General features: G+C 53.8%; 10 protein-coding genes across 10 annotated transcripts; 5 read left to right on the plus strand and 5 right to left on the minus strand.

Annotated features, from left to right (window-relative positions):
- Positions 1–132: 132 nt before the first annotated feature.
- On the minus strand, positions 133–2,600 carry PUNSTDRAFT_121647 (MFS monosaccharide transporter; the record flags this gene model as incomplete). The annotated part of the gene is made up of 16 exons (XM_007385842.1): positions 2,404–2,600; positions 2,260–2,348; positions 2,109–2,204; positions 1,948–2,047; positions 1,763–1,893; positions 1,510–1,700; positions 1,296–1,458; positions 1,083–1,238; positions 1,007–1,027; positions 903–949; positions 794–852; positions 686–740; positions 554–635; positions 450–495; positions 249–399; positions 133–189 (listed from the first exon to the last, which is right to left on the minus strand). Exons 1-16 carry the CDS (start codon positions 2,592–2,594, stop codon positions 133–135), a joined length of 1,635 nt encoding a protein of 544 aa, XP_007385904.1. The 5' UTR covers positions 2,595–2,600.
- A 224-nt stretch (positions 2,601–2,824) lies between these two features.
- On the plus strand, positions 2,825–5,373 carry PUNSTDRAFT_145032 (uncharacterized protein). The gene is made up of 7 exons (XM_007385843.1): positions 2,825–2,853; positions 2,913–3,180; positions 3,232–3,271; positions 3,322–3,465; positions 3,513–4,865; positions 4,918–5,016; positions 5,074–5,373. Exons 3-7 carry the CDS (start codon positions 3,251–3,253, stop codon positions 5,302–5,304), a joined length of 1,848 nt encoding a protein of 615 aa, XP_007385905.1. The 5' UTR covers positions 2,825–2,853; positions 2,913–3,180; positions 3,232–3,250; the 3' UTR covers positions 5,305–5,373.
- Positions 5,338–7,581, minus strand: PUNSTDRAFT_45936 (uncharacterized protein; the record flags this gene model as incomplete). Its single annotated transcript, XM_007385844.1, has 6 exons — positions 5,338–5,415; positions 5,562–6,124; positions 6,216–6,558; positions 6,884–6,954; positions 7,005–7,275; positions 7,507–7,581. 6 exons carry the CDS (start codon positions 7,579–7,581, stop codon positions 5,338–5,340), a joined length of 1,401 nt encoding a protein of 466 aa, XP_007385906.1.
- Positions 7,582–7,746: 165 nt separating this feature from the next.
- Positions 7,747–10,301, plus strand: PUNSTDRAFT_105417 (uncharacterized protein; the record flags this gene model as incomplete). Its single annotated transcript, XM_007385845.1, has 7 exons — positions 7,747–7,804; positions 7,869–8,133; positions 8,208–8,247; positions 8,301–8,444; positions 8,496–9,803; positions 9,866–9,964; positions 10,026–10,301. The coding sequence occupies 7 exons, from the start codon at positions 7,747–7,749 to the stop codon at positions 10,299–10,301; spliced, it is 2,190 nt and encodes a 729-aa protein (XP_007385907.1).
- A 32-nt stretch (positions 10,302–10,333) lies between these two features.
- PUNSTDRAFT_127225 (carbohydrate esterase family 9 protein) lies at positions 10,334–14,494 on the minus strand (the record flags this gene model as incomplete). Its single annotated transcript, XM_007385846.1, has 22 exons — positions 10,334–10,598; positions 10,654–10,718; positions 10,773–10,855; positions 10,916–11,032; positions 11,087–11,190; positions 11,238–11,305; positions 11,361–12,152; positions 12,209–12,220; positions 12,276–12,366; positions 12,423–12,485; positions 12,593–12,650; positions 12,708–12,728; positions 12,784–12,823; positions 12,884–12,971; positions 13,023–13,031; positions 13,083–13,120; positions 13,223–13,371; positions 13,418–13,469; positions 13,523–13,534; positions 13,587–13,730; positions 13,778–13,980; positions 14,034–14,494. 22 exons carry the CDS (start codon positions 14,492–14,494, stop codon positions 10,401–10,403), a joined length of 2,868 nt encoding a protein of 955 aa, XP_007385908.1. The 3' UTR covers positions 10,334–10,400.
- A 225-nt stretch (positions 14,495–14,719) lies between these two features.
- Positions 14,720–15,082, plus strand: PUNSTDRAFT_121650 (uncharacterized protein; the record flags this gene model as incomplete). The annotated part of the gene is made up of 3 exons (XM_007385847.1): positions 14,720–14,865; positions 14,919–15,033; positions 15,076–15,082. The coding sequence occupies exons 1-3, from the start codon at positions 14,736–14,738 to the stop codon at positions 15,080–15,082; spliced, it is 252 nt and encodes an 83-aa protein (XP_007385909.1). The 5' UTR covers positions 14,720–14,735.
- Positions 15,083–15,127: 45 nt separating this feature from the next.
- On the minus strand, positions 15,128–16,511 carry PUNSTDRAFT_71869 (N2227-domain-containing protein; the record flags this gene model as incomplete). The annotated part of the gene is made up of 3 exons (XM_007385848.1): positions 15,128–15,456; positions 15,509–15,859; positions 15,917–16,511. 3 exons carry the CDS (start codon positions 16,509–16,511, stop codon positions 15,128–15,130), a joined length of 1,275 nt encoding a protein of 424 aa, XP_007385910.1.
- Positions 16,512–16,996: 485 nt separating this feature from the next.
- Positions 16,997–18,199, plus strand: PUNSTDRAFT_72156 (uncharacterized protein; the record flags this gene model as incomplete). The annotated part of the gene is made up of 2 exons (XM_007385849.1): positions 16,997–17,717; positions 17,775–18,199. The coding sequence occupies 2 exons, from the start codon at positions 16,997–16,999 to the stop codon at positions 18,197–18,199; spliced, it is 1,146 nt and encodes a 381-aa protein (XP_007385911.1).
- Positions 18,200–18,617: 418 nt separating this feature from the next.
- Positions 18,618–23,935, minus strand: PUNSTDRAFT_53889 (IkappaB kinase complex IKAP component). Its single transcript, XM_007385850.1, has 22 exons — positions 23,678–23,935; positions 23,451–23,627; positions 23,317–23,398; positions 23,179–23,256; positions 22,571–23,113; positions 22,485–22,515; positions 22,308–22,435; positions 22,167–22,259; positions 21,643–22,110; positions 21,151–21,592; positions 20,933–21,091; positions 20,709–20,875; positions 20,514–20,647; positions 20,337–20,460; positions 20,188–20,282; positions 20,075–20,138; positions 19,887–20,024; positions 19,709–19,833; positions 19,498–19,660; positions 19,323–19,446; positions 19,139–19,266; positions 18,618–19,087 (listed from the first exon to the last, which is right to left on the minus strand). The coding sequence occupies exons 1-22, from the start codon at positions 23,843–23,845 to the stop codon at positions 18,792–18,794; spliced, it is 3,927 nt and encodes a 1,308-aa protein (XP_007385912.1). The 5' UTR covers positions 23,846–23,935; the 3' UTR covers positions 18,618–18,791.
- A 1,245-nt stretch (positions 23,936–25,180) lies between these two features.
- Positions 25,181–27,166, plus strand: PUNSTDRAFT_72094 (PLP-dependent transferase; the record flags this gene model as incomplete). Its single annotated transcript, XM_007385851.1, has 7 exons — positions 25,181–25,334; positions 25,394–25,496; positions 25,673–25,955; positions 26,006–26,320; positions 26,377–26,433; positions 26,489–26,740; positions 26,807–27,166. 7 exons carry the CDS (start codon positions 25,181–25,183, stop codon positions 27,164–27,166), a joined length of 1,524 nt encoding a protein of 507 aa, XP_007385913.1.
- Between the last annotated feature and the right edge of the window lie 28 nt (positions 27,167–27,194).

Genomic DNA, 27,194 nt, shown 5'->3' on the forward strand with positions numbered 1-27,194 from the left:
GCTATATATTCTCGTGTTCAAAGTCTCAGGAAAAAAGGCTTGTTGTATTATGGCGGAAAGTGTAGGAGAATTAGGTACGTGATTATGATAGCACCCGTCCTACTGTCTCTCTCTCTCTATCTCTCTCTCTCTCTAGTCCCTTGCCTGTGCTTCCCGAAGAAGCTCGTGAAGACCAAGATCGGTTTCAATCTGGAGCGGCACGACGACTATGAGATGACGATGCGCCCAATAAAGTCCTCGAGCCTTACCTGCCGCCGTCGCTCCACCTCCTCTAGACCGGCGGAAGTGCGGAATACGGAGTCGATCTCCTCCAGGGGCACGTTCGCGGTCTCGGGGACTCGGTACGTCGACCATAGATAGCCGGCGAAACAAGCACAGGAGAAGAGTAGGAATGTCCCGCTGTGAACGCGTGGTGTTAGTATTGCACGCGTCATCATCCTGGCACGCACGAGGCGGAGAGCTCCATAAGCCCCGGAGTGATGAGCCCGATGATAACTGGATGGTTATTGTTATTGGCATTTTCGATGGACGACGGAAACAGGACGCAACGTACAGTTGTTGAGCCAGTTGGATGCCGTAGAGAGCGACACGCCCCTGCTTCGCATCGATTGCGGGAATACCTCGCTCGGAAGGACCTTGGCGTGGGCGTCAACCACGCATCCATCGAGGCGTTCCATTGACTTACCCAGCCAATCGGCCCGTAACTGACGGAGTACGCAGCAGTGAAGAGGTATACGCAGCTGGAAAGAATGGGGTAAAGGGATTGCCATACGTCAAGGGCGTGATCACTGACCCGACGGCAAACCATGCCGCCAGCGCGTGTTTCGCCCAGTCGCTTTGGTATTGCCAGACCTGCAGAGGGGTCGGAAACGGTCGCCCTTGATGCCCGCGATGACGCTCACCAGAAGTGCGATAACGAGATGCGCCGAGGCCATGACAGCGGATCCGCCTTGGAGGACGTATGAGCACCGCTACCATGCGCCAAGGCGTAGGATGATGTACGTACCTCTAAGCAGGGGTCTCCGACCTTTCATTGGATCACGTTAAGCTTCAGGTATACATGACTCGGTATGGATGCATACCGAGGCTGTCGATATAGACAATAGCGGGAAATACCCCTATCATCTGGACGATGCTGACGCCGCCAGCGACTATGAGCGACACGCCGTCACCACGCAGGCCGATACTTTGAATAAGTGTAGGGCCATAGTACAGCAGAGCGTTGATACCGGACCACTCTTAAAACATTGCGGATATCAACGGTCGTCGTATGGAGATGAGATTTGGCAACCTACGCTGGAAGAACATCATCAGAACACCGACTAGAGTTCTATCGATGTACTTCTTGCTGAACAGACGGGCCCAAGCGTGCACTTCGGCATGCAGACCTTTCTTCGGGCTCGCACCCGTAGACTGCTCCACGAGGGTGGCTTCAACCTGCATCTCGAGCAACTCAACCTACAATCACCTTATTAGAGAACCCAAACTGCGTGAGGGACGAGATCTTACCCGTAAGAGCAGGTCTGAGTCGACGTCAGACATATTCCGTAGTTTTGCGAGGGACCGTCGAGCTTCAGCGATCCGACCCTGCGATACCAGTAATCGAGGAGAGGGAGGTAAGAAGATACATCCGATGCTAAGAAGGAGACCAGGAAGAAGCTGTATGCCGAGTGGGATACGCCACGACAGCGAGCCAGATACTGCGACACGATGATCGTCAGAACTGAAATTCGTGCGGTGGATGAAAATATGAAGGTCTCACCGTCACGAGTGAAGTATCCCGTCCAGAATCCGAGGACGACCCCGAAGACTATGGCCAACTGTTCAAGCGCCATGAGTGAGCCTCGAAGCTCTGGTGGGCTGATCTCTGCCATGTAAAGCGGAGATAGCATGCTATGAATGTATACTCATCAAAAACCCTTCGCACGAAACACGCCAGAGGCATACCTCAGCGCGCCGACTCCTAAACCGCCCACGGCCCTACCAAAGACGAGATTTCCAAATGTGACGGCGCCACACTGAAACGCAGCACCGATGCAAAACACGACTTAGTAGTGTTGATCTGTTCGGTGTTCAGATGCGGCGGGAACAAGGATGGGAGGACGAACCACACGCAAAGAAGATTGAATGCCGACGAGAGTAACGGTCTGCGAGTGTCCCTGCGGCCAGCGCACCAAACAGACAGCCGAGTTCCAGTACCGCAGCTGGTGTTTCTATCATCAACAACCTAGCGTTGATAGCATGGTCGCCGCGACGTACTCATGAGACCCTTCTGCCATGCGTCGATAGGGAATCGTTTCTCGAAGTCTTTCATCACCAAGACGTTGGCAATAACGCCTTGGTCGTATCTGTTATTACGGAAGTCAATGTCATCGTTGGCCCCAAAACACGACAAGGCCTCACCCGAACGTCAATCCCCCGATCGACGCGAACACCGCGCATCCGAGGGCGTAGCGATTGTGCAGCAATCCCTGAAGGCCCTTTGGTCCGTAAGAGTAGGAGTAGTTCCCATCCTCATCGACAACTAGTCGTCCTGACCGCCGAGGCAGCAGTACATCTCCCTCGTCGTCCGGACGGGCAACGTAGTCGGTCATGAGCGGTATATCGCTACTAGCGGAGAAACGGAGCGAGAGTCGGCCCGAATGGCCCTGTTACAACTTACGGCATGTCCCGCGAACTACGTATTTTGATGAACGGGCGCTCATCTCGATCCATGAGGCCTTGAGGTTCCATCCATAAGTATCCTCGAGACCTCCGGCTGTCATCCGTTTTCTCCGGAGCACCGCCAGTTCAGGTTCATGACCATCGATGACTGGCATAGTATCACCACCCTCGTCGTCTTCCTCTTGACCAGTACGTTCGAACTTCAGCTGGTCTCTCGGACGGGTTACACACAAAGATCATTCCTCCAGATGCTATTGTGGTGTTTCCGTTCCATGTTACACTGCGCGTTCCCGCATGGCCTCTCCGCCAATCACGTCGAATACTAGAACGCCATCGGATCGTCCACTGCGCTCAGGATGCTGACCAAGGGGTGCACAGGAAGAGAAAATCATTGTTCTCAGAGTTCCGTCTCCCGGTCAACTTCGTCGTTGCACCTCTTGTTGCCGTCTTATTTCTGCTGGCTACGCGCTCCATAGGGAAGAATGAGGTAAAACATGGAATTATCGGGTCGGACAAGTGCGTCCTCACTTGATCATATTTTTGAAGCTCAATAACGACTATAATCAGTATTCACCCCATAGACATCATGGCGTTTTTCCTCGCCCTGGTACTTGCTGCAGTTTTTGTACACGAACGCTAGTGACTGACGTATCCCAGGCCTACATGGCGATATCCTTGGACTCTACCGGTCTCATAGGTTTCCTGGCGCTGCTGGTCTTGAGGAAATGTGGCGAGATGGGCCGCCGTTTGTATCTACTCCTTTACATTTTCTTCTTCGGTTTGGGTACCCTCATCGGCAACGTGAGCGCCTTCCGCTCCCGCGGTTGCGTCTTTAACAGACCTGATAGGATCCCATTATCCTGAGTGGTACACCGTTTCTTGCATACTTCACGCATTTGGCTGCCAACATCGACAATCCGAAAGCGTGGATATTTGCGCAGTTTTGCGTCGCAAATATCTCGTCGGCGATCCTGGTATCTTCGAATCCGACCAACCTGGTCTTGGCTGGTGCATTCAAAATCAAGTTTATCACATACACCGCCAACATGATTGTGCCCGTCCTGATCACTGCGCTTGCACTGTTCCCTTGCCTGCTATTTCTCGTCTTTCGAGGGAAGGGGCTCATTCCACACCACATCAGGATCCACGACCCACAAAGCTCCGAATCAAAAAATGAACAAGCTCGCACCGCAAGGTCATCTTCTCAAGAAGCTTTACCCCCCTATACCGAAATCAGTCAACCAGACAAAGAAAAAACATCAGGAGGATCGGTTACTCGCGAGGGCCTCTCTCTTGAAGAACTCCTCAATCCCTCTCTGGAAACATCTCGCGCTGTATTTGGCAGCGTACTCATCGCGATTACTCTGGTCGTCTTGCTTGTCACCAATGCGACCGGCGTTGCGCCGGGCGTGTATGCCATCACTGTGCCGGCAGCATTTGTCATGCTCTGTCGGGACGTCTTTCACGACTTGCGCCGTGCTCCGGAGACTGAGACAGCCTCGAGGGATGGCTCGGTTAACGAAACAAAAGTGCAATACCCGCCATCTGCACATAGAACGAAGGATAATGCTTCACTCAAGCCCGTTCTTGCTCCGGAGACTGGGCTACCCTCGAGCAACGATTCCTTTGACCGCACGAATGTGCAATGCTCGCCTGCGCATACGCTTGGGCACAACGCTTCACTCGATGAGCCCGTCCTTTCTTCAAAGAACGGGCCACCCTCAATCGATGAATCCTTTGACGAAACGACGGTCCAACGACCACCGCCTTCACATTGCAAGGGAAATGAACCTTCGCAGCATGAGCCCATCCTTGCGCCTCCTGCAGATCATTTCACCATGAACGGGGACACGCAATATAGGATATTCGAGTCGCCTTGTCATTCCGTTCACCATGGTAGCTTGCAGACTCTACCCTCTCGACGCTCCCCACTAGCATTAGATGAGGACCGTGCTCTGAGCGACGTCCTCGGCGACAGAAGGCGTTACGTCTGCAAGAAATTCCCCACCGTCTCGAAGGTCTTGCAGCATCTCCCATTCCCGATGCTACCCTTCGCATTCTGCATGTTCATCCTCGTGGAGGGTCTCGTGTCCAAGGGTTGGGTGGAGGTATTTGCAAAATGGTGGTCGGCATGGGAAAGGATGACGGGCGTGGTGGGAGCTATCGCAATGATGGGCTTCGTGAGCGTCTGTTTGTGCAACGTAAGTGATGGTATTGCTGTTCAAGCTATTCAGCCGGTGACGTCAGACACAGTTCGCGGGGACCAACATCGGGGCCACGATCTTGCTATCTAGAGTTTTGCAGGTATGGCTTGAACAGCACTCTCCATCTGACCGCATGAAGTCCGCCGCGGTGAGTGCTATTCGCTGTGGTACATGTGCCTTTGTGTCATGCGGTTCGTGCACATAGATCTATAGCCTTGCCCTGGGGGTCAACTATGGCGCATTCAGTGCAACTTTCAGCGCGTCTCTCGCTGGGTTGCTGTGGCGAGACATCCTGCGCCGCAAAGACATTCGTGTCCGCGCCAGGGACTTTGCGACAGTGAATCTTCCTATCATTGCTATCGCAATGACTGTGGGATGCGCCGTGCTTGTCGCCGAAGTTTGCATTGTCAAAAGTGGTGAGGTTAAATCTTCCTAAGCTCCGCGCACTCCTTGTACTATATTCCAAGCATCACTCCGGAATTGTGTCTATTTTGCTACCGCCGCGTTGTCGTAGTCCAGTCATGAATGTTGAAATCTTGGATTCGTACTATAGGCCAACAGAGATTATTGTGTACATGATGCGGGCACCTTAAGTCGTACATGAAAACACGATATACAATACATGTACAACAGAAAACACGGTGCAAACGAGAGCGATAGATAACAGACGAAGTCACCTCATCATTGACGCACAGGCTCTGTTGTGGTCGACCTCGTGCGTGCAGTCAATGGCATAGGAGGCCCAAGGTGCGCGGAGGAAGCGTGCTGCGACCGCGTCCCAAGGGTATCACTCGATGCCTCTCCTTGGACGGTGGTCGCGTGCGACATGGGATGCCCCCCATGTCGGTCAGCGTTCTGAATGGACGACCTGGAGCTGGAAGCACGGCGCTCGTACCACTCTCTCTGAGCCCCCAAATTTGGGTTTCTCAGCTCTTCACCAGGGACGAGGGGATACCGCCGCGACTCGAGGTCACCAAAGCCATCCTCACCGTAGTGGCGCTCGGTGGGCGTGCCGAACCATATCGCGAGGCGCTTGATATGCCCAGCGAGGCGGCGACGCCCACCGGGGTCGCGGCCACTGGCAGACAGGCTCTGGCTGCTCAAGTTGTGAGGAATCCCGTCCGAGTTTTGGACGACGATGGCGGGTATGGGTTGGCCCATTTCTAATGGCGGCGGCACGGGCTGTTTGCCAAGAAGCTCAGTACAGGCGGAACCAAGTGCTGTCAAAACAGCCCCGACTATTGGACTCCATTGCCCTACGTATCATTTAGTTCGTTTTCGTGCAAGAGGGTTCGGACTCATGGACACGGGTGCGGGTACCAGCAGCATCAATGGATTCCAACTCACCCACTGCCGCCATCGGCTCGACGCCGCTGCGCATTTGAGGTGACCAGAAGTTGAGCTCTCCCAAGATGACGATGATGATGAAGAAAACGGCGAAGACTGCACGTTCCATAAGCTCGAGGCCGAACCGCAGGTAGCCCGATATCCTCTGCTCCGTTCTCTGTTGCCCTCTCACAAGCGGGTTTGGCGTCGGTTCCGGCGCTTTGCGGATGCCTAAGAGTACGGCGTTTTCGGACAAGATCTTGTTCCACATGGTGGCCAAGGAGATGAACGTCGGTATGCAGCATGCTAGACTGACCAGTATTGCCGCGCCGGGTGTCATTCCTCTGCTGGGTACGAGGATGAACTGTGGATCGGCATCAGCACCTGGACGGATCGGAGAGAACACGGTGTCTGTGGTGCATAGGGCGGGACATGCTACCGACGATGCGTTGACGGCGTTCTTGAAGCCGTCAACGGTTAACGTTTCGCTATCGTCCCCGTGACATACGTGTGGTGATATTCGAAAAAAGCAGACCGCCAAGGATACTAATCCTGAGGGTTTTTGTTAAGGGCATTCGCGCGTTTCGGTTGATAAATGTAGAGACAGCCCTACCTGTAAGGCTTAATATACTCCACACAAAAACGATATTTCTTCCGGGTGTTTCGAAGTACACCCGAGACAGCCGAACCGACGTGGGCGCAACAAGCACCCCCAAGGCGATAAATTGCAATGCACCAAACGCATCAAGGTCCACAAAACCTGCGACGCTGGCATTGGTATGCGACGACGTTGTGCGCTATATGACGTACCTCTATGTGAAAAGGCGGCTAGGACAATGGCGTGAAAGCTCGCGATCGCGGGAAGGAGCAGCGCGGCGGCGACCGACGCACTCCTGAGCCATTCAGACTTCTGTGCGAAGATGCACACCAAGATGAGAGCGTAGTATAGAATCCGTGAGCCAGGCCCATATTGCCCGCTCAATGGGAACGTGCAGACGGCATGGGCAATGTCGGAGCCAGAAGATCGGCTAGCAATGGCTCGGAAGCCGGGAGGCGACATGGGGTACGCGGGGTATGAGCGCTATGAGAGCGAAACTCGTCCGCTCTCGTATACCGACTTCGATAGCTTGTCATGGCGTCGCCAGCGCTTACACTCGGAATGGCGTCGTGTTGTTCTCACCGTCGAGAGCGGAAGATCGCGGACTTTGAGGAACCTCGCGCCCCAAACTGCAAGGCGGTGTGGCATTTGCGCTCATCTGCGCCGCAGCTTGATGCCCTCCAGTTCAGCGCCTTCGCTCTCGGGCTGGCGCACATCCATATGGATCGTGTTCGGGTCAATATCGCCGTACGAGTCCTTCTTGCGCTGGAGCTTGACCATTCTTGGCATGGTCAGATGCTAAGCGCGTCGGGCGGCGATACGTAAATGCGCAAACTGGGCGCTCAAGTAGCCTCGCAACCCTTGCAGGCTCTGCAGCATGGTGCAGATACAAGACTCGCGCACCCATGGTCCGCGCGCCTTTGTCAATCATTCGATCAGGCCCACGGACGACCCATGGCCGATATCAGCGACTGGCGTAGTGTCGTCACTCTCATTGTATTTATACTGGCAAGTGAGGGTTGTGGCCAAATCGTTCAATCCTCCAGTGCAAAAATCGGTGCTGATAGAAAATGAAGATGTCTTCGTAGTTTTTCCTCAAAACGTCCCAGTACCAATATGGGCTGCACGGCGTTTAAGGTCCCTGCTTGCCCGCACACGCATTTATCCCTTGCCGGCCCCCGCCGCCGACGACAGCTCGGATAACATGACCGGGAGAGATCCTGCGAAGATGTCAATACCATTCAATTTTGTCACTGCACCTTTGACTGCAGTTGTCGTTTTGCTCGCGATCCGGGCTATCGGTCGAACGGAGATAATTCATGGCATTATCGGTACAGAGCAGTAAGCAATGCAGCAATCCAGTCATCTCCGGACAATTAGAAGACACTGACGCCATTTGCGTCTTTCATTCGCAGTATCCACCCGATTGATATCATGGCGTTCTTCCTAGCCTTGGTGATGATCCCACGTCACAATTCTATCGCATCGCATACTCATCTATCTTGCAGGCCTACTTGGCAATTTCTCTAGATGCAACTGGCCTCATACGATTTCTGGCGTTTTGGGTCCTAAAGAAGGGCGGAAAGATTGGCCATCGCCTCTATTTCCTGATTTACTTGTTCTTCTTCCTGCTTGGATCGTTCATCGGTAACGTCCGTACTTGGTTCTCGTTCATCTTCCTCGTATACTCATTCGGAGAGCAGGATCCGATCATCCTCAGCGGCACCGCGTTCACTGCCTATCTGACCAGGGTAGCGTCCAACATCGCGAACCCGCGAGCATGGATCTTCTCCGAATTTGCCATCGCCAACATGGCGTCCGCCATCCTCGTATCGTCCAACCCGACCAATCTTGTCCTGGCTGGTGCTTTCCAAATCAAATTTGTCACCTACACCATCAATATGGTCGTCCCCGTCGTAATCACTGTAGCGCTCCTATTCCCCTTCCTCCTGTACATCCTCTTTCCCAGCCCCGACCTAATCCCTGTCAAGATAGAAATGCACGAGCTACCGGAGAAACCTCAGACGGCACCCAGGAACCGGATCGGTCGCACGGCTTCAACGAACAAGGCCAAAGGCCCGAAAATCGGGAAGACACGAGTCGAACAGGAGCTGTACGACCTCGAGTGGCAGAACGAATATCCTCTGGAGGAGCTGGTAGACCCATTCTTGGAAGTCAAGGGTGCTATCTTTGGTGGTGTTCTCTTCGCCATCACTCTGATCGTACTCCTCGCCACCAACGCCGCGGACGTCGACCCAGGAGTATATGCCATCACGGTACCCGCGGCCTTTGTCATGCTCTGTCGGGACATCGGGTACGATTGGCATCATCGGAAAGACCCAGACCGAAAGGAAGGCGCAACCGCTCTGGCGCAGCAAACGGGCGTGAAGCAAGGCCGTTATCCACAAGAACAGGCGACGAGCACTACTTCGGCGACGATTGGTAGCCGAGGGACTCCAGCGGAGGACCAAGCATCCATCGACACGTACGTGAGTACGGGTACAAACCGGGAGCCGGAACGCCATTCTCCAGGATCAACACCGGTTTCCGAGACCGCATCGAGTTCGGGTGAATTCACCCCGCACAACAATGGCTTCTTAAGACCTCCCTCACCGGTACTACCGTCTCCTCCGTTCCCCCAGCCTGAGCCGTATCATCATCTTGTTCTGCCGGGTCAGGATATCACAGCCGTGTGCGACCGAGAGCAGGCTCACTCTGATCTTGCATCAACTTTGCGCAAGGACCCTGGGGTCCATCCGCAGACCGCGTACAGCGTACTTATCGCAGCAGGACTGTATTCCGAGTCCAAATTGCCAACGGTGGCAGCGGTCGTGAAACACCTGCCATTCGCCCTTGTTCCTTTCGCGTTCTCGATGTTTATCATCGTCGAGGGACTTGTCACCAAAGGATGGGTGGAGCGATTCGCGTCTGGTTGGGCAATTTGGGTCGACAAGACGAACATTGTGGGTGCTATTGGTGGAATCGGATTCTTGAGCGTCTGCCTGTGTAATGTGCGGTTCCTCAAATGATATGCCCCGGTCTACGCTTATCTCTTGTTCTTACGATCTTCCAGATGGCCGGAACAAACATAGGGACCACCATCCTTCTTTCGCGCGTGCTCCAGGAATGGTTGAAACATCATACTCCTTCAGAGCGCATGAAGGACGCGACGGTCCGTCGTCAGCTTCGCCACATTTCCCCAAAGGTCCTATTAAACCTTGTCGGCTTCATAGATCTACGGCCTTGCGCTCGGTGTGAACTACGGCGCATTCAGTGCCACTTTCAACGCGTCCCTGGCGGGGTTACTTTGGCGAGACATCCTGGCACGAAAACATATAATCGTTCGAAGGCTCGACTTCGCCCGAGTCAACCTGCCCATCATCGCCATTGCAATGGGTATTGGCTGTTCCATACTCACTGCTCAAGTATATATTGTCAAAGACGGGCATATTCCCGCTTGCAAGGCCCACTCTCCAATGCACATAGATAGCAATGGCACATGCCGGTAGTCTTTCCACAAAACGCGCTTTTCCTGTGATAGCAACGGTATATGTATAATATAGTTGCCATCAATGCTATCCGAACGATACGCGGTGAACCAATATGGATCACAGTAGGTCCACGACGCCCCGAGTAGGTGACAGAACGGCAACAACCTTGCCCTCGAAGTCGAGCAGTTCTCCGCTTTCGGTAGCAACCATATCACCAATCGAGTCACCGTGGCTGCCAAGCAGCTTCTCTATGTTGGTGGATACTAGGGCAAGGGCGTCCGCCTTCGTTATAGTACCATTGGAATCAAAAGCGGCCTAAAAAGGCCAGATTAGAAGCGGTAGTATCAACCTATGTAGGAACACGACATACCCAAGCCGCGTCCCAGCGAGCATTTCTTGCCGCCCAGTTATTCATGGCCTGGACATTTCCAATACCTTGCGCGTGTTATAGACATTGTAACATATGTGATAAACCAAGGATGCGCATACCTTGATGACCTATCCCAAGGGTGACGTTGTGCCTAAAGAGACGTGTGATAGCGCTTTCGGCGCTCAGGGGCGGACCAGGAAGTCTGTAAATGTAAGATTCTCGTTAGATGAACGAGATGGCATCGTGGAATTTGGGTACGCGCATCCTGCGTTGCTCCCAACCATAGGGGAATTGTCGTGGTGGGGTAAGAATCACTCCAACACCCGCCTCCGCGATTTCCCGAGCCAGTAGGTGGGCTTCAGCGGCCCCGAGCAAAGTTCTGCAGAACAGAGAGTTAGCGACAAGACGACAGCAGACAAGAGCGATGTCCCACAGCTTTAATGCACGACCGGACGAGTCTTCGACGTCCGCTTTGAGCCGAAGCAGTGTGCTGATGATGTCGGCGCTGTCCACGTTTACTACCAATGGTATGGAGCCCTGCTTGCGTTGTTGATATCTGCATGACTCCCTGTCGATGAACATACCTGAGCAGCCTTTCGGAACCATTTGCCAGCTTCTCCAGGGACCTTTTCCGTCAAGAGGCGACGTAAGACTAATGCAGTTGCTCGTCATACGGAATTCGGGAACATCCTCCACGGATCACGTACCCGCGATTTGAGTGCTCACACTGGCTAGCACGTTGTGCGAGATTGATACGTGCAGTGCCGCGATATCTTGCAATATCGGCTTTTGGTTGACGGAAGCGCCGAGGTCGATTACGGTGCTGAGTCCCTGTAGGAACGCAGCACCGTCGCTCATGGGCGCCGTGATGGACTTCGTCACGCCCGAGCGCCATGCAAGGAGGGCATCTCTCGTGTGCGCCTGGAAGCCATCTGCGGCCCTGATCACCGGAAGGTCGCCGAGAATTGATGGTACGTCTCCTTGCAAGGAATCCGGGAGTGGGCCATCGGTGGTGGAAGGTTCCATAGGAATCTCGGCCAACCCTAGTGCCGTGCCCACGGACACGAGAGCGGGTGCTACTGAGCCTCCCCGAAGGTTCACGTGATGGGACCCAGGTTCGGAGAGAAAGCTAGCGCATCCGTCAGTGGTGCTCTTACAAACGATCTTGCCGTTTCGTATAGCAAGCACCGCCGAGCTCGGGGTTTCCACTTTAAAAACAGGGACGATTTTGCCCTCCTCGCTCATCCACATGCTTGAGATGTTCTGGAATACGACCAACCCTGAGTTCGACTTCGAAGACTGAGGTGCGAGGGGAGGATGGCCTTCGTAACGTATATCCCGAGCAACGTCTTCCGAGAAATCCGGCGTTTTGGGTGGTTGCTGCTGAGAATCCGCTTTCGGGCTCAAATGAGGGACCGAGATCTGCGGAATGCCATCGATGAACACCTGAAAAGGTGTCGCGCCTAACTGTAGCGGGTGCGAATCCCAAACCACGACGTCTACGGACGGGACGACGATCAGCGATGGTGCTCAAGGGTGCGCCGAGGCTACTAACCTGCGTCATATCCTGCGTCATATTTCGTGTCAGCGCGAAGGCTGGCAGAACACACGAGAACTGTTACCTTCTTCGATGTAACCGATACGATGATCCACGCCCAGCACTTTAGCAGGAGTAGTGATTACAGACCGAAGGGCAATGCTCTCCGGAAGGCCCTGGCAATCGGGAATCAGACGTGCTTCATTCGTTGTGAATGATCGTAATGGTGTACGTAGTAATGTGCTTGTTGAGCCTCGTGCATGAGGTATCGGGATACGATAGCAGGCGCATCACTGTGAGATTTCAGTCGACATATCTCTGTAGACGGTTTGTGGAAGTCATAGTCACCTCTACCAATGAAATCAGACAACGTTTCGGGAAAAAGAGATGAAAAGCGATCACCTTCATGACCACCTCAATACCCTCATTAGCCAATATTCGAGGAGCGAACACTGTATGCCTGGTCGTCGCTTAGTGTCGTGCGCATGATTAGCAAGTGCTAGAGATGTAAACGCACCTATATGCTTCCCGCTTATAGCTAGAAGTAGATTGTACGTCAGCTCGAAAACCGGTTGTGGGATGGGACAATTAACCCAGAGAAGCTAGCGAACATGGCTATCGCCGGCGGATGCTCTGTCCCTCCATCAACCCACCATTAATAAAACCCTTTATTACTCGTGCTTGACGACGTACCGTAAGCACTTTTCAGTAGGTCAGGGACAATCCACGCTTCGTGAGCGTGGTGAAATGCGGCGACAGGAAACTTGAATTCGTTGGATAACTGACAGGAAGCACGTTAGGGGCTGAAAGAACAAGGATATATCTACCGTACCCGCACAAACTCATCTGCAGGATGGTATTAGTTATCGATATGCTGACGAATATCCTGATGCTCACCGAAGTCGACGGCCTCGTAGCAATGCGTTTGGACTATACGACGTCAGGCATCGGTCATCTCGAGAAATCACATACCTACCCTACGTTAGAAAGTCATCAGCATGTGATCAGACCTTTGGCAAGAGGCTGGACCTACCTTGACTTTCCCTCTGAGAATGTCGACCAGAGCCTCGTATTCCAAATCCTCAGGGAACGATTTAGAACCGATGCTAGTCCAGTCGCCGTCGGAAACTTTGAGACAATAATCGTCCTGGGCGTTCTTAATCTGACGGGCCTTGTCATATCTATAGCAGTTTGAGGGAAGTCCAGACGAAGAGGGAATCGGCGCACGCTTTACGCCATTGCCAAGTCGTATCCATACGCGTCTGGCCATAGACGCCCCCTAAGTTGCTGTCAAACAGGAAGTCGCGCAGAACAACGCATTGGTTGACATACTTGGATTTTCGCCTGTAGAAATATCAAGTTCAACGCGCGCTTTGCAGAGCAACAACGACATTACCGCAAGCGTGTTTCATGTGCCTCCACCTGGGCGGAAGGTGCAGATCCACGTCCGACCCGTTCAGCGAAAAAGGAGGTTCCAACAGCATTGAGGTTGGCGTCCTCTCTTTTGTCGGCCTGAGCTTCATGAGAATACCCTGTCCGCCTAGACACAGCATGAGCACATGCCAGCCGCTGAGAGGATTGAGGTACCGATGGCATTTGCAGAGCCTGGCAAGACAAGTGAGGTAGTCACGCCGCCTGCTACAGCGAGACGGAACCCTTCATCGTGCGTGTTCAATGCATCCACTGCACGTAGGTAGGGAAGAATTGGCCCATGAAGGGAATTGCCGTCGGTGGCTCCAGATAGTGCTGGATGGGGCTCGACACCGACGTGAGAGTGCAAGTCTACGATTCTGTTGGGTAATTCTCAAGCGCCACAATAGCTAGTAAGGAAGTCGTTACTCACCCTGGTGTAATCCATGACCCTCGCGCGTCCACAGTGGCATAGTCGCTGTACGCCGCGAGAGTCTCAGTATCGATTCTCCCGACCGTCTTCACCAAGCCCTTCTCCAATAACACATCCCCTTTGATGATCTCAGCCCCGCCGTTTCCTCCTGTCCAAATGGTCGCGTTTTTTATGAGCACAGGTCGCGCCTCGCCAGGGACGTAACGATCGGAGACCGTCCGTTTTTCTGTAGGAGCAGCGGGCTTGACATGAAGCACGCGACATCTCGCCAAGGTCTCCTCTGCGTGCAAGGGCAATTCCTGCGAGGCTCTGCTTGAATCCAAGGTGATGTTTTTGAACAAACTCGCGAGTGCGAAGGCACTGAGCAACGCGACGCCAATCTTCGTCGACCAAGAATGACTGCGGACCTGGCGAGCTGGCCCCGGAGTGCCCATAGGTAGGGCCGCGTAAGCCATCGCCATGGTGCGGTCTGGGATAAGGGAGCAAAGGCTGCGGATGCAACTGCGCGGCATGCACCCATACTTATGTCGTGCACCCTTGCATCATGCAGCTGCGGCCGGACGCGTCGTGACTCTCAGGGGCGATCGCGAGCCATGCGGTGCGCTCCGGCGAAGCAGAGCCGATAAATAAGTACGAGCACGTTCCCGGCATGTTCAAACGACGCTTTGCTCGAGGCCGAGCGCGGTGCACTCTCCATAAGTCATGCATACTTATGACGTTCCTCCGGGCTCAGAACCGTACACATACACCGTAACAGACACATACCGCCATGACTACGGCAGGCAAACCAGTCACCAGTCATTCCACATGTACGGTCGTCCGAGCCTGCCAGGTTCGCCGCGACTCCCCTCTAGTATCCCTACGATCTTACGAGACTGCCCGCAGGAATCAAAGCAGGTTTTTCAGCGCCGCGGCACAGGTTGGTTGAGGAGTGGAAGGCGGATGGCATCAGGATGCACGAAGCAGACATATTCTCTGCCTCCAGGCCTGCCGCGGAAAAGTGCCGAAAGCGATCAACGAGTCGAAGGTATTCGAAAGGCAGATTCTAGAGGCCTGTTTCAACCTTGAAACCCGAAAGAGAATACAATATATTGTCAGACAGGTTGCGTGGATGGAGCTGCATGAGAAATCACCGATTTCGTCGCTACCCAAAACTCCGCTTTGTATATCCAACGCATCATAGCACGCGAATCCGCAGTATATTCACAGTCGATTGTGCGGGGACGCAAAATGTCCATAGATGGTCCGTGATGATCGTTGATTGATGATTCGGCACCAGAGAAGCCACAGTAGTTCGAATCGAGTCCTGTTATAACGAACCCCATTTCCTTTGCAACATCGTAGACTTCTTCCAAAGAAAGTTCGACTGACGCCTGTGCGCCACCCGTCCAAAGCAAAGGCCCTAAATTGATCCAAGTACCTCCTAACCTCGGCATAAGATCTCACATCCTCGAATAGGTGGTGGCGCAGCGTACCAGGTTTGAGCAAAGAGTATATCTGACGGATCGTCGCAATAGCGTTCAAGCTAGTGTCAATGAAGAATAGGGTTACAATATAGTCGTAGCCGCACTCTCCGCCGCGGCTCTCGGGGACGTCCAGTCTCAGGAAGTCGCCCTCCTTCAGTGTGAGGAGTTCTGTCAGACGAGGAACTACGTCGGGGAATGCGATCCCGCGAAACACGGCGTCACGATTCCGCTGGTGGGACCACCAATGGGCATATGGATGGACAGTGTGCTGGCCTATGGACTGTGTTGTGGCCGGAGAATGCAGAAACCGAGCGGCCATGGTCATGTATGGCGACAATTCGTTTGCCGTTGTTCGGAAGCCTGCAGATAACGGGACTGCCATGAGTAGGCAGAGCCAAGTAGTGCATTGGACTTCACCTAGCTGAGATATCTCCCATGCGAGCCGGCCGAGTCCTGAACCGGGCACGAGGACATGCATTTCAACTCGCCGTTCCACGTCTACTGCCTTGAGAGCATCCAGTATAGGCTGGAATATCACGCCTCTTTCAGGTGCGCCATCTTCGCTCCAATCACGAACGAAGTGTTTGAATACTTCGCGTACTTTTCCGATATCTTCGCGTCCTGTAGCACAAGAACTGCGGTAGGTAATATCAGGATATGCGTCTGCCGCCGTGGAAGCGATGCTTCGTGCAATTCGTGCATTCGTAGTCGTTGCGAGGCACAACCGGTCAATCTTACGGGGATACCCGATTGTATAGCCAATACGCTTGTCGCTCAACCCGAGCTTAGAATAGGAAGCTCTTATCCTGCTGATGTCTGCGTTGGCGAGCGACGCATACGAGTTATATGATCGGAAAGCTGTCTCTGGCGCAAATGGATCTGTGAACGCTGAGACAGGGTAGCGAAACGAGATGTTGCCGTCGTAAAGTACTTTCAGTACCAAGATAGATGCCAGCAGTGTTGCCAGGAGAACGACGAGGGCATCGGATGAAAGCGCCTCGGTGAGGTGCATGGGATAAGTATTGTCTCCCCAGGCAGACTCTAGAGCGTGAAGACAGTCGTTCACGCAATCATGGGATGGTAGGTGCACAGACTGGGCACAGCCATCACACTTTCCAGTTACCACACCCCCGGTCAGCGCTCAGCTTCACTGTCTCTTGTAGCTCCTTCCATACATACTCGGATCTGAATCAGACCCATCTCGCTGCGGGGGATTCTTAGAGCCTGGTGCCAACAGGGGCTCCTGTAGGCTGTGACCTGTGCGGCCTTAGCAGTACATACCTGCGAGGGAACTGGCGAGTTTTTCATGAATACAGGTCAGTATTCCCTAGACCCGGATAACATCGGTGGTTATGGAAACATCTCAGGCTAAATCGCGTTTGGGATTGGCGTAGGCAGATTAACTCACGGACAGCCAGTGTTCTTCCGCATTTGCCCTCCATGGCGTCAATCCACAAACTGTTCTGTTCTGCTATCAGTCTTGGGGGCAGGCATCGCATGCCCTCAATCATTCTTCTCTTAATTTCTGTAGCCATCCTGTCGTACCTTTGGCTTCAGCAAGAAACTCAGACACCACGACCCAGAGCCATCTTGCAACCCGGAACACTGGACCAAGCCGTCAACACTACGACTGCGTCGGTTCTCCTGGTTTCGGCGTATTTTCCGCTATCAATAGCCCCCAGATCATCGTCCAAGTACCTTTCGCGCATCAAGCTCTTCTTGGCCTCGGTCACTACGGATGTCTATTTCTATACCACACCGGCATACTCCAGTTTCTTCAGTGAGCTCCGCGGCGACCTGCCATTGACTATAAACGCCTCGTTCAGCTCCCCATTCTCTATCCCCCCGCTTCAGGGCCTGGAATCAACCCTTGAGAACCAGCTGGCACTGGACCGGACGAAGCAAAGGCAGCGACATTCACCCGAACTTTATGCTGTTTTCGCGTCGAAGCCATACTTGCTTGAGCAAGCCGTAATTTCCTCGGGAAAGACATACGACTACGTTTTCTGGGTCGACGCGGGTAGCTTCAACCAACGCAATCATGCGTACGGGCGCTGGCCTGATCCTGCGCGGGTCGAATCGATATTCCGAGATGGTGTCGTGGCGACTGGGAGAAATCTAGAAGAGCTCTTCTTTGTCCCTACAGGCAGACCACCTCATGGGAGCATGAAGTGGTGGAACGATGGCATGGGGACCGTCATCAGCGACTTTACAGAACGTGCGTGGTTGTTGGTATCGCGATCCGGGACAAAGACGACGTTGACCGAAATCATAGCGTCATATTTCGGAGGCAGCCCTCGCGCCATTGCGTGGTGGAGTGCTCTGTTCTACCGTTATCATGCCCATTACCGTTTGCAGGGGGTGTTCGTTGGCCTCGATCAACCTCTCATCAACGCACTCGTCCTCATGCATGCCGACCGTGTCATCACCGTTTGGCACGGCGATCCCTCACCTGAGGGTGGCGACGACTCGCTTACCGATGCAACATGTGGACCTCCCTGGTACTATTACCAGTGGTACTTTGCCTCGGACGAGGACCGTGCTGCCATGTCCCAGATGTGGGATTGGCAAAGGTGGTGGAGATGGCTATGGCCTGCCGAGCGTTGTCGTGCGACCTCGTTAGCAAGCATGCAGAGCCTGCTGAAGAGGTTCTTCGGGAAGGGTTGGACGCCTCCGCGAAGTCGACTCTCGGTCGAGTAGCGGGCGTCGTACCAGGGTGATTGTTTATCGACAATGACTCGCTGCTCGCACTTCCATATGGATGTTCTATTGAATGCTCATAGTGCTTCAGCTCATCAGAACGTTGTGTCACGTCACATATGCTATAGAATCGACTTCGGAGTGAACCCTCGACTACTCTGATCCCCTCATGCCTTCCTTCGGTAACGTGCGGCAGCACCTTGCCGTTGCATAAGTAGTCTTTGGACGAATGTCGTAGAATGTAATCGATGGCTCCGATGGTGCCATCTCCAGCCATTGTACGGTGAGAAGACGGTTCGTTAATTGTTGTTCACACCAAGTCCAAATCCCTGCTCATGGGCTTACAGCGCTGCATGTTGCTGAAGGCTATATAGACATATTGCTTCACATGTGAGCGAATGCCAATATGTGGGCATACCCGTTGTCCCTGCATAACGGCTGTATGCTTCAGGAATAGCAACCTGTCCCGCGGTTGGTCGTCATGATGGTATTTTTACGGAGCAGGCCGAGGACATGAGGAGCAAGAAGTTCATACGCATGGCCATCGTGCATGCCGTGGACCATTTGTATCTTGTTCTCGACCAGTACAATATCAAGCCGCTGCCACGATTTGTGGGAGCTGCAGCCGCCAATCCTCCACGCTGAACGTCGGCTTGGGCACTTTGTCCGCCGGGTTAACTCTATGCTCCTTCTCACTTCGTGCCATCCGCGCTGACCAACCATCCGGCACCGGTTCACCGTCGCTAGGCGATCCGCGCTGCCATATCTCCTCTACCGCGGACTTCAGGTCTTCTTCGAATTGTGATACCTCGCTTTGTAATTCCGAACCGTGTGCTCGATGCTCCTCTGTGAGTTCAAACAGATGCGGGAGAAGACTGCGAGCGTCTCCTGCGAGTTCTTTGTCAATCCCGTTGGTGACCCGCGCATTGCAAGGCTCACCTTGCACAGCCGTGAATCGGGCGACGAGCTTGGAGACGGATGCAAGCAGGTATTCTTCCTCATCGACCGTGCCCTTACGACCGGATCCAATTTTGCGTTCCATCTTCCTCTTCGAACGGGAGCTCAACCTATGTGTGCCCGTTGGATACAACACGTCAACGACATCGGGTCAGATCAGGCTTACTTGGAAGCGCGAGACGCTGTTGTTGGGGCTCTTGTATACCGAGTAAACGCCGTGCCGGGCATAGAAATATCGGTCATCACATCAACGTTGTGGAGACCGGCATCCTCCGTGCCATAAAAGGCATCTACCGGACAATGAGCTCTACTCCGCCTTGACTCACAGCCGGTGTACTCGCCTGGCTCTTCCACCTTTTTGATACGCAGTTCGCGAATGCGATTGAGCTGCTTGCGAAGCTGATCTCTCATCTCATTGATATCTTCCATCACTTGTGCACTGCATTCAAGGACCCCCGGATGTACTATCTCCTCTAGGAGGTCAGGTTCCCGCTTCAGTGTGATCTGTTCAACCGGTAAGCGTCGGCGCTGAAGGGAGGTCGGCAAGCGTACAACTCGTCTCGCTTCTGATATATGGTTCCCGTTCACTAGCGCGATGACTGCTTGCCGAGTGTCCCCGGCATAGTCAAGCAGGACTCGCGCGGCGTCAACGTACTGTTTCTTGGTCAATAGATCATCTATATCAGGTTCGTCAGGTTGTGCTCCAAAAGTAAAAGGGAATTACACTTGCCAGAGACACGGTAAGCCATGTCCTTGATATCTTCTGGAGAGACATGTTCACGGATCACTATGTCGAAGAGTTCTCGCCAAGACAGGGCCCTCTCGTGGGCGACCATCGCCTTGTGCAGTTTCTTGGCTTCCACGAAGGCTATGACAACGAACTTAGCTCGCCAACGGGACACGCAGGAGCCGACGCACCAAGCGCAGCTTCTTTGAACTCCCGGCGATCGAACAGGTGGTCACCGTACTTTTCGAGGACGATCTAAAACATATCATGAAGACGTTGTGAAGCCGAGATAAATGAGACTCACGGGGTATTGATCTGTTCCTTTCCATATGACCAAGGATTCTTGGTGTAATATGTGGTTTTCAGCATATTCCATCGCCTCATCGAAGCGATCGGGTCCTAACGAGCTTGTGAGGCCAAGATACGAGGACACGATATGAGATCGAACTGTACCCGCCAAACTGAGGTTTCGCAGAGCACTGGCGTGTCGTCGGAGGTGGTCGTCGATGCGGAATCGTTGATAATACTTGTCCATCGCTCGCAATTCTCGCAGGAAGGGTAAGTATTCTCGTGGGTCCTATGTTCGGACGATGTTAGAGAGTGGAGAAGGGAAGACGACACGGTTTGCACCTTCTGCGAATGTTGCGCAATCATCAGAACGAGTGAAAAGTCATACATCCCGAGGGCAGTATCAAACAATTTATCAGCATCCACAAGGAAAATCACATATTTGACAGCCTCCTCTACGAGATCAGAGTGGCTTTCTGGACGTTGATCAAGCAACCAGTTCAGCGTGAGCGGGTTGGGGGTCTAACGCATACGAACCTCGTATAGACAAAAGGAGGCGTAATGCAGCCTCGTGGTCCGAGGGAGCTTTCACGACGTACGCCGTCAGGATTGAGTTGATGAACCTCAGTCTGTCTTTCCTCTCCAGTTCCCCGCGGACTGCATCGCAGACTGCGCTCGCTTGCTCCGAGGGCTCAACAGTGCGTCTACAATGTTGCAGACTGTCAATTGGGCGAACATGAGTCCATGCCATGACACCATACCCTACTGTGGTTAGGAAAAGATTGAAATGATCGACGTCATCAATCTGGTCCACAAAGGAGGCAAGACGTTTCATGAAGCCAGCTTGATCGTGTTTGAACAAGATGCTGAGGTCCACCCTATGCTTTCTGCAAGTCAAGAAGGCTTTTCGGTAATTTCCACTGTGCAACAATGAAGGTCAATCAGGTATATACTCTGGGGAATCACGGCAATTACACACGCATCGATGTCTTGCCTGACGACCTCAATGACGAGCGGTCGCGGAGATATTGTTTCCAGATTACCTCGAGGCATCTGAAGGACAAGACTCATTGTACTCGGGACTACGGTGACAATTCTTGAGCCTCGTTCAACGCGCCGTCGTTCCCACGAGGCATCGGCTTCGTGATCTTGCGCATTCAATCGGTTCGTAACGTCCTTTATGGGCGCGAACTGTGCCTCATGGGCAGACGTGGTAAAGATCACAAATGAGGGGGTGACGCGAAACGAATTAACGTTGCTGGCGAGGCTGATGGATTTGTCGCCTTCACCGGCGGCGTACAATTTGCCAGAATGTGCCAAACCGATGAATACCGGTCCCGAGGTAGAGTTCACGTGGCCCACCGTGAAGCAAAACTCGGGGAACCTTGTTAGAGAACGCAGAGATCCGGGTTCCCCTTCGACTGCGCCGATAATGAAAACCAAAGATCCATTCGAAGACGGAAGGACTCACCGGCATACAGTTCCCCTTCCGGATGCTGCCACACGATACGCGGCGAAGTCTGGACCAATCGACCATTGATATGGATCATTCTAATAATGGCTTGATTTGACGGCGTGGCTGAATCGAACACAACGATCACATCCGACTGCGGTTCCGTCATAGTTGTGCCTAACGCAACGATCTTGGCAACATCGGGACCAGGGAGCTGCAAGACCAGCTGCCTCCAATTGGCATCAAGGTCGATTGACCCGGTATGCAGTAGGGACGGCTCCATGACTTTTTGTCGCCCAGGACCGATCCTTGTGTGAAGATCCCAGATGCTGACAGACCCGTCTTCCCAAAGAGTGCCGAACACGTCGTGGCTAAGAGCAAAGGCGGAATGTGCTGGAGCTCGACAATTTGGGGGAAGTTCGAGGCGATACGCGCACATAGGAGGTGGCACGTTTTGCGAACGGAAAGGAGTCAATAGCATCGATTCTGAAAGGAGGATGTCATTAGATGTGATCCGTATGTCTTTCACGGTGCCGACTTACTTCCGTCGGCAACAGCTACGGAGCCGGTGTCTATAGGAGGGCTGCTAGAAGAGGCGGCGGTTTCCCAGGCATATACTCGCTGAACCACTCCTGCTGTGCCCTATCAGGCTAGTGACCTCTGAGAGGAACTGCTTCACGTACATGGGCCACTGAGAACGAGCTTGAGGGCAGATTCCGGATGCCAAACCATGGACGTGAACCGGGCAGGTTTGTTGCTCGTGCAATCCGTGTCGCAGGCGGATGTTGGTGATATCTCTTGCTTGAGATACCTGGGGATCCTCAGTTTCAGTGTTCTGCAGCAAGAAAGGTGTACCTCACCAATGGTAGTTGGAAGTCGTCCATAGTTGCACTGAGCATGGCATGGGTATTCTCGTCGATCACCGAACTTGAGGAAAGGAACATACCAATGTCTGATCCGGAGTCGTCACCCTCGATCCATACCGCAAGAACTGTCGAATCCGTGTTCCACGCAAGCTCACGAACCCGATATCCCCACGGCTTCCAAGCCGCGCCGTCCAGTCTCCTATAGGCTTCCCTAAGTCCAAACTCTCCGTGACGCAGGCCATTCCTTTCGAAGAAAACGACATCGTGACGCCCCTCCCTGCCCCGACCGCCACCATCGAAACCAAATCTCTGAGTTGTCGCGATAAGGCTCCCCGAGGGCCTCCACGAAAGAGCGTGTTCTAGCCCTGCGACGGGTTCTGCCGTGGACTGCAATATGCACTCGCGATCATATACGCGGAGCATCCGACGCGGTCGTCCGCCATCCGTAATGGAAGACACAACAAAGAAAGCGCCATCGCCGCGCCAGCTGATCCGTGGTAGGAGATCATCATCCGGGCTAAGACCGGCCTCTTCTTGAGCGACTGGGGCCCGCGCTGCCGCTTTGCCGAGTGAACCGTGAAATTGTGTTTGTTTAGAACCCCAGCCGACATTGATGGGTGCGTCTGGATGGAGTATATGCATACACGATCAGAATTTCGACGACCCGTCTCGCGAAGGTTCAACGCACCAGCGCCAAATCCCGCGGGATTAAGCGGGTTCTCGGACAGCACTTCATAAGTGGCTGTCATGAGCACAAGTTTATCGCCTGCAAGATCGGCGTTCATAATGATCACTTGTCAACTAGACGCAGTTCATTGCATGTCACCTGAGATTAGCACTAGCACGGTTTCATCCGGGCTCCAGCCTACGGCTTGGATTCCCTCATCGAAAGATCCCAGTACTTCCACCTGGTTTCAGGTCATGTATCATGGTCATAATCTTGAGGTATGGAAGCCATACCTCAGATAAATTGTCCTCCAAGGACATTGTGGCAATCTCACCGCCGCGCGTGATCATGGCCAGGGTTCTATGTTCGGAAACGACCTTCAGGGACACCAACTGGGACGACAAGCCCGGAGCTTCGTTCGAAAATCGCGGCGTCGTGAACATGCTCACAATCTCCGGCGGGTTGACGGACTGTGGCATCTTCTAGCGTGCAGATCTGCGCATGACGCGGAGGAACATACATTAACGTCGCCAGGGATCCTGTAAAGCTCTAACTCCACGTCGCCGTCGGCATTAACCCGTTCGGACGCCGCATAGAGCGTGTCATTGTCGACGTCGAACGCGAGCGACGTAATGTTCGTGTCTCGGATACGTGATTCGGATATCCTCTCGAGGGTCAGATTGCGCATCGCTTCTTCTGTTACGTTCCAAATGTATCGCCCGGAGTGATGCTGAGACTGTCCGAGATCTGATTAACACAGCTGGTGGATGACGGCTCGTTTGGCCATATGCAGTATCGTCGTCAAAAAGAGAGGACCGAGTGTGGCTGTGCATGGCATGGACGCGGTGACACCGCCACAGCCGCCTTGCCCCTGGCCCACCTGCTCCCCGTCATGCTGTTGCCGTGTGCTGGTGAACCTGGATCTGATTCCTGCGGTTATCGTACGCCGGAACACGAGTCATCCGCACGGCAAGTTATTTTGATCGTTCGGTAGCCATGGCTCCACAAGACGGCGACATCGTCCCAATTGTCGCCAGTTCGCCGCCGCTCGGTGCGTTCGCAAAGAAACGTCGGCGGGCCCATGGCCACCGCACGACAAAGACTTGCGCGCCTTCTTAAATGAAGAAGCGGAAGCATCTGGCTTTACACCTGTCGATCAGGGCCTGTCTGTTCCGGAGGCAGTGCTCCAGCTATGTTGGCGCGAGCGGCCGGTCGCGGTTACGCTTCCCAGACCGAACCCGTCCCTTTTGTTCCGTGGATAGCCAACGCTTGTGCTCCACCGCGGCACTCTATCGCCCATACGTCCGCCCATGCCTGCCGAAATCCGTTGCGGCCTACGATTTAGACCAAATCCGTCCACGTCTTACACATACCCTCCGGACATCGCTCGCGAAGCTGTACTTGATGACATCGCCTCCATCTCTGGCTCAGGCTGTGACCCCAGATTTCATCGAAATGGAAACTATAGTCCGCCGCCGCGGAGGCTACCCGATGTCGGCTCAGTTCAGAAACAGGTCGCTGCGCAATTGTTGCCCCCCGAGCACAAGCCTTCCGACTCATTCTCCGGGTGACTACAATCGTAAATTTATCCGAGTCGTTGCATACTCACGCTTTCCGGTAGCATACTGACACGGATGGCCCTGACGAGCGGTGCCGGCTGTCATGTCACAAGCCTGGCAGACAACGTTCAAAAGGACAACCGACCGACCACAGTACGATCCCCAGACCCACCACGCATCTGGTCTTTCCGCCCTCGACTACCATGGGTAACTCACACTCTACGTCCTCTTCATCCTCTACCACCACTCTTGCGTCCACGCATGCGCCGCCTCCACCCCCTCGCCCCACGAAGCGGGGCTGCTACCCTCTAGGGTGTTTCGCCGCCTCTCATTCTACCGAATCGCTCAGTCATCCTCACCAATATGGGGAGAAGACCCTCACTCCTAGTACGTCCCGCGAGGGTTCCACCAAGTCCAGCGGGACGTACAATTGGCACCCGCCAATGTACGCTGGCACCGCCGCCATGCACACCGACAAGTTGGCGTCGTCATCGTCGCCCAAGGCGGCCGCGTACGACGCGTTCCTGAAAGAATTCCCGGAGTTCCGGCTGACTTGGACATTGGATGCCCTTCGTCAAGCGGAATTTTCTCGCTTGGACCGAACCGGCGAAGTCTACGGTACACAATCTCCCCTCTGGTGCCTGATTTGTCCTCAATATACTGCCTTCCCGTTCTAGTCGACTACATGGGTGGTAGCCTATATCCAGAGAGCCTAGTCAGGGCTCAGGCATCGTTCCTGCATAATCACGTCCTCGGCAATACACACTCGGTCAACAACAGGTAAGCACTCGGACTTGCTATGTGGATGGTTTTCACACCATCGCAAACTTCAATTGTTTCCGAGCCGTCTCCGCTTTCTGCAACCGTGTGGCGGCAGCGCCACTGGAGTCTCTATCCCACAATCTCACTGTTCCCTGTTTGTGATCCCGGTCATGAATCTGATTTCCGGCTTTCAGTTCCGCATTATCCTCCGCGCACGCGACCGAGGCACGAATGGCTGTGTTATCGTTCTTCCGGGCATTGCCCGAAGAGTATACGGTAGTCTTCACCGCAAACGCCTCCGCTGCTCTGAAACTCGTCGGAGAAGCATATCCCTTCACGGAAGAAAATTGTTTCGTACTCGGAGAGGATTCCCACAACAGTGTCCACGGCATCCGACAGTTTGCGGCGCGAGCTGGCTCACGCGTACGATACGTTGAAACAGCGCCCGAAGGAGGCGTGATTGCGGCCGCCGCCCAGGTAAAGTCTTGTCTATGCAATCGTCAGTAGCAAAGCTAATTCCGGCGCAGGAGGTGCTATCCACCAATGCTATCATCTCAAGGCCAGGCCTGTTCGCGTTGACGGGCCAATCTAACATCTCAAACGCAAAGAACTCGCTGTCATTGCTAAAGCACGCTTCTTCGCTTGGATATCATACTCTCCTTGACGCAGCAGCCCTCGCTCCTATTTCGACTATCTCCCTCGCCTCTACCCCCGTAGATGCAATGGCCATCAGCTTCTACAAAATGTTCGGCTTCCCGACGGGTGTGGGAGCTTTGGTGGTCAAAAAGTCCTTCTTGCAGAGCCTGAAACGACCCTGGTTTGCTGGTGGTACAGTTGACGTTGTGAGTCTTGATGGCGCGCATCCGCGAGTCACGTAAAGTGAACCCTTTTCTCGTAGGTCCAAGTACCCGGCACGGTCGTTACAATGGCACATGACGTCCACGAACAATTCGAGGTTTGCTCCGCGTCATTGTGAGATTCATCTCATTTGCTAACGTTCGATCCCTCAGGACGGGACAATCAACTACCTTAGCCTGCCTACCATCACGGACGGCCTTCGTTTCCTATCCGCATACCTACCATTCCTTCCACTGCGCCTCACATGCTTCGTCCAATATCTTATCGAATCGTTATCGGCGCTCAAACACCAGGGCACCGGAACGCCCGTCGTGAAGGTTCTGTCACGAAGGCCAGGCAGGCGCCTCCAAGGCGTTGGTGACCAGACCGATTGCGGTGCTGTGGTATCGCTTCTATTCCTTGACGTGAGTAGCTTATTCCCAGCGTGGATCCCAGTTCTGGGCGCTCATGATTCACCTGCTTCCCTCCAGCCGAACGGGGATATGATTCCCAATTCATTCATCGAACACGCGGCTACATCGAAGCGCATCTCCCTCCGGACTGGGTGCATGTGCAATCCCGGAGGTGCCGCTGCGCTTTTGGGACTGAAGGATCACATGGCCCGCCTTTCGGAGGTACCAAACGCGACTCTGGACGAGTTCGAGTGTTTGGTCGGACACGAACTGGGTGTCGTGCGGATCAGCCTTGGATTGGCGACGAATTTCGAAGACGTCTGGCGCGTCATCGAGTTTGCATCCGTGCTCGCGGACCAGGACTCTCGGGATCAGCTTTGGGCGCGATATACGGAAGACACGGAACGGATGCGGTCACTCACGCTGCATTCACACTAGACTGCCATCGCTATCTGCTGTGTTGTAT

Source organism: Punctularia strigosozonata, assembly GCF_000264995.1.
Source record: "Punctularia strigosozonata HHB-11173 SS5 unplaced genomic scaffold PUNSTscaffold_10, whole genome shotgun sequence".
Classification (NCBI taxonomy): Eukaryota; Fungi; Basidiomycota; class Agaricomycetes; order Corticiales; family Punctulariaceae; genus Punctularia; species Punctularia strigosozonata.

Excerpts from the sequence above, each read along its gene's own strand:
- PUNSTDRAFT_53889 (XM_007385850.1), bottom strand. The coding sequence starts at position 23,845 with ATGCGCAATCTGACCCTCGAGAGGATATCCGAATCACGTATCCGAGAC. Across the intron at positions 21,092-21,150 it reads GTCAGGCAAGACATCGATGC|TGGAAATTACCGAAAAGCCT; the intron begins GTGTGTAATTGC and ends ATTGTTGCACAG. Across the intron at positions 20,139-20,187 it reads AAGGAACAGATCAATACCCC|ATCGTCCTCGAAAAGTACGG; the intron begins GTGAGTCTCATT and ends GATATGTTTTAG.
- PUNSTDRAFT_145032 (XM_007385843.1), top strand. The coding sequence starts at position 3,251 with ATGGCGTTTTTCCTCGCCCTG. Across the intron at positions 3,272-3,321 it reads TGGCGTTTTTCCTCGCCCTG|GCCTACATGGCGATATCCTT; the intron begins GTACTTGCTGCA and ends GACGTATCCCAG. Across the intron at positions 5,017-5,073 it reads ACCGCATGAAGTCCGCCGCG|ATCTATAGCCTTGCCCTGGG; the intron begins GTGAGTGCTATT and ends TCGTGCACATAG.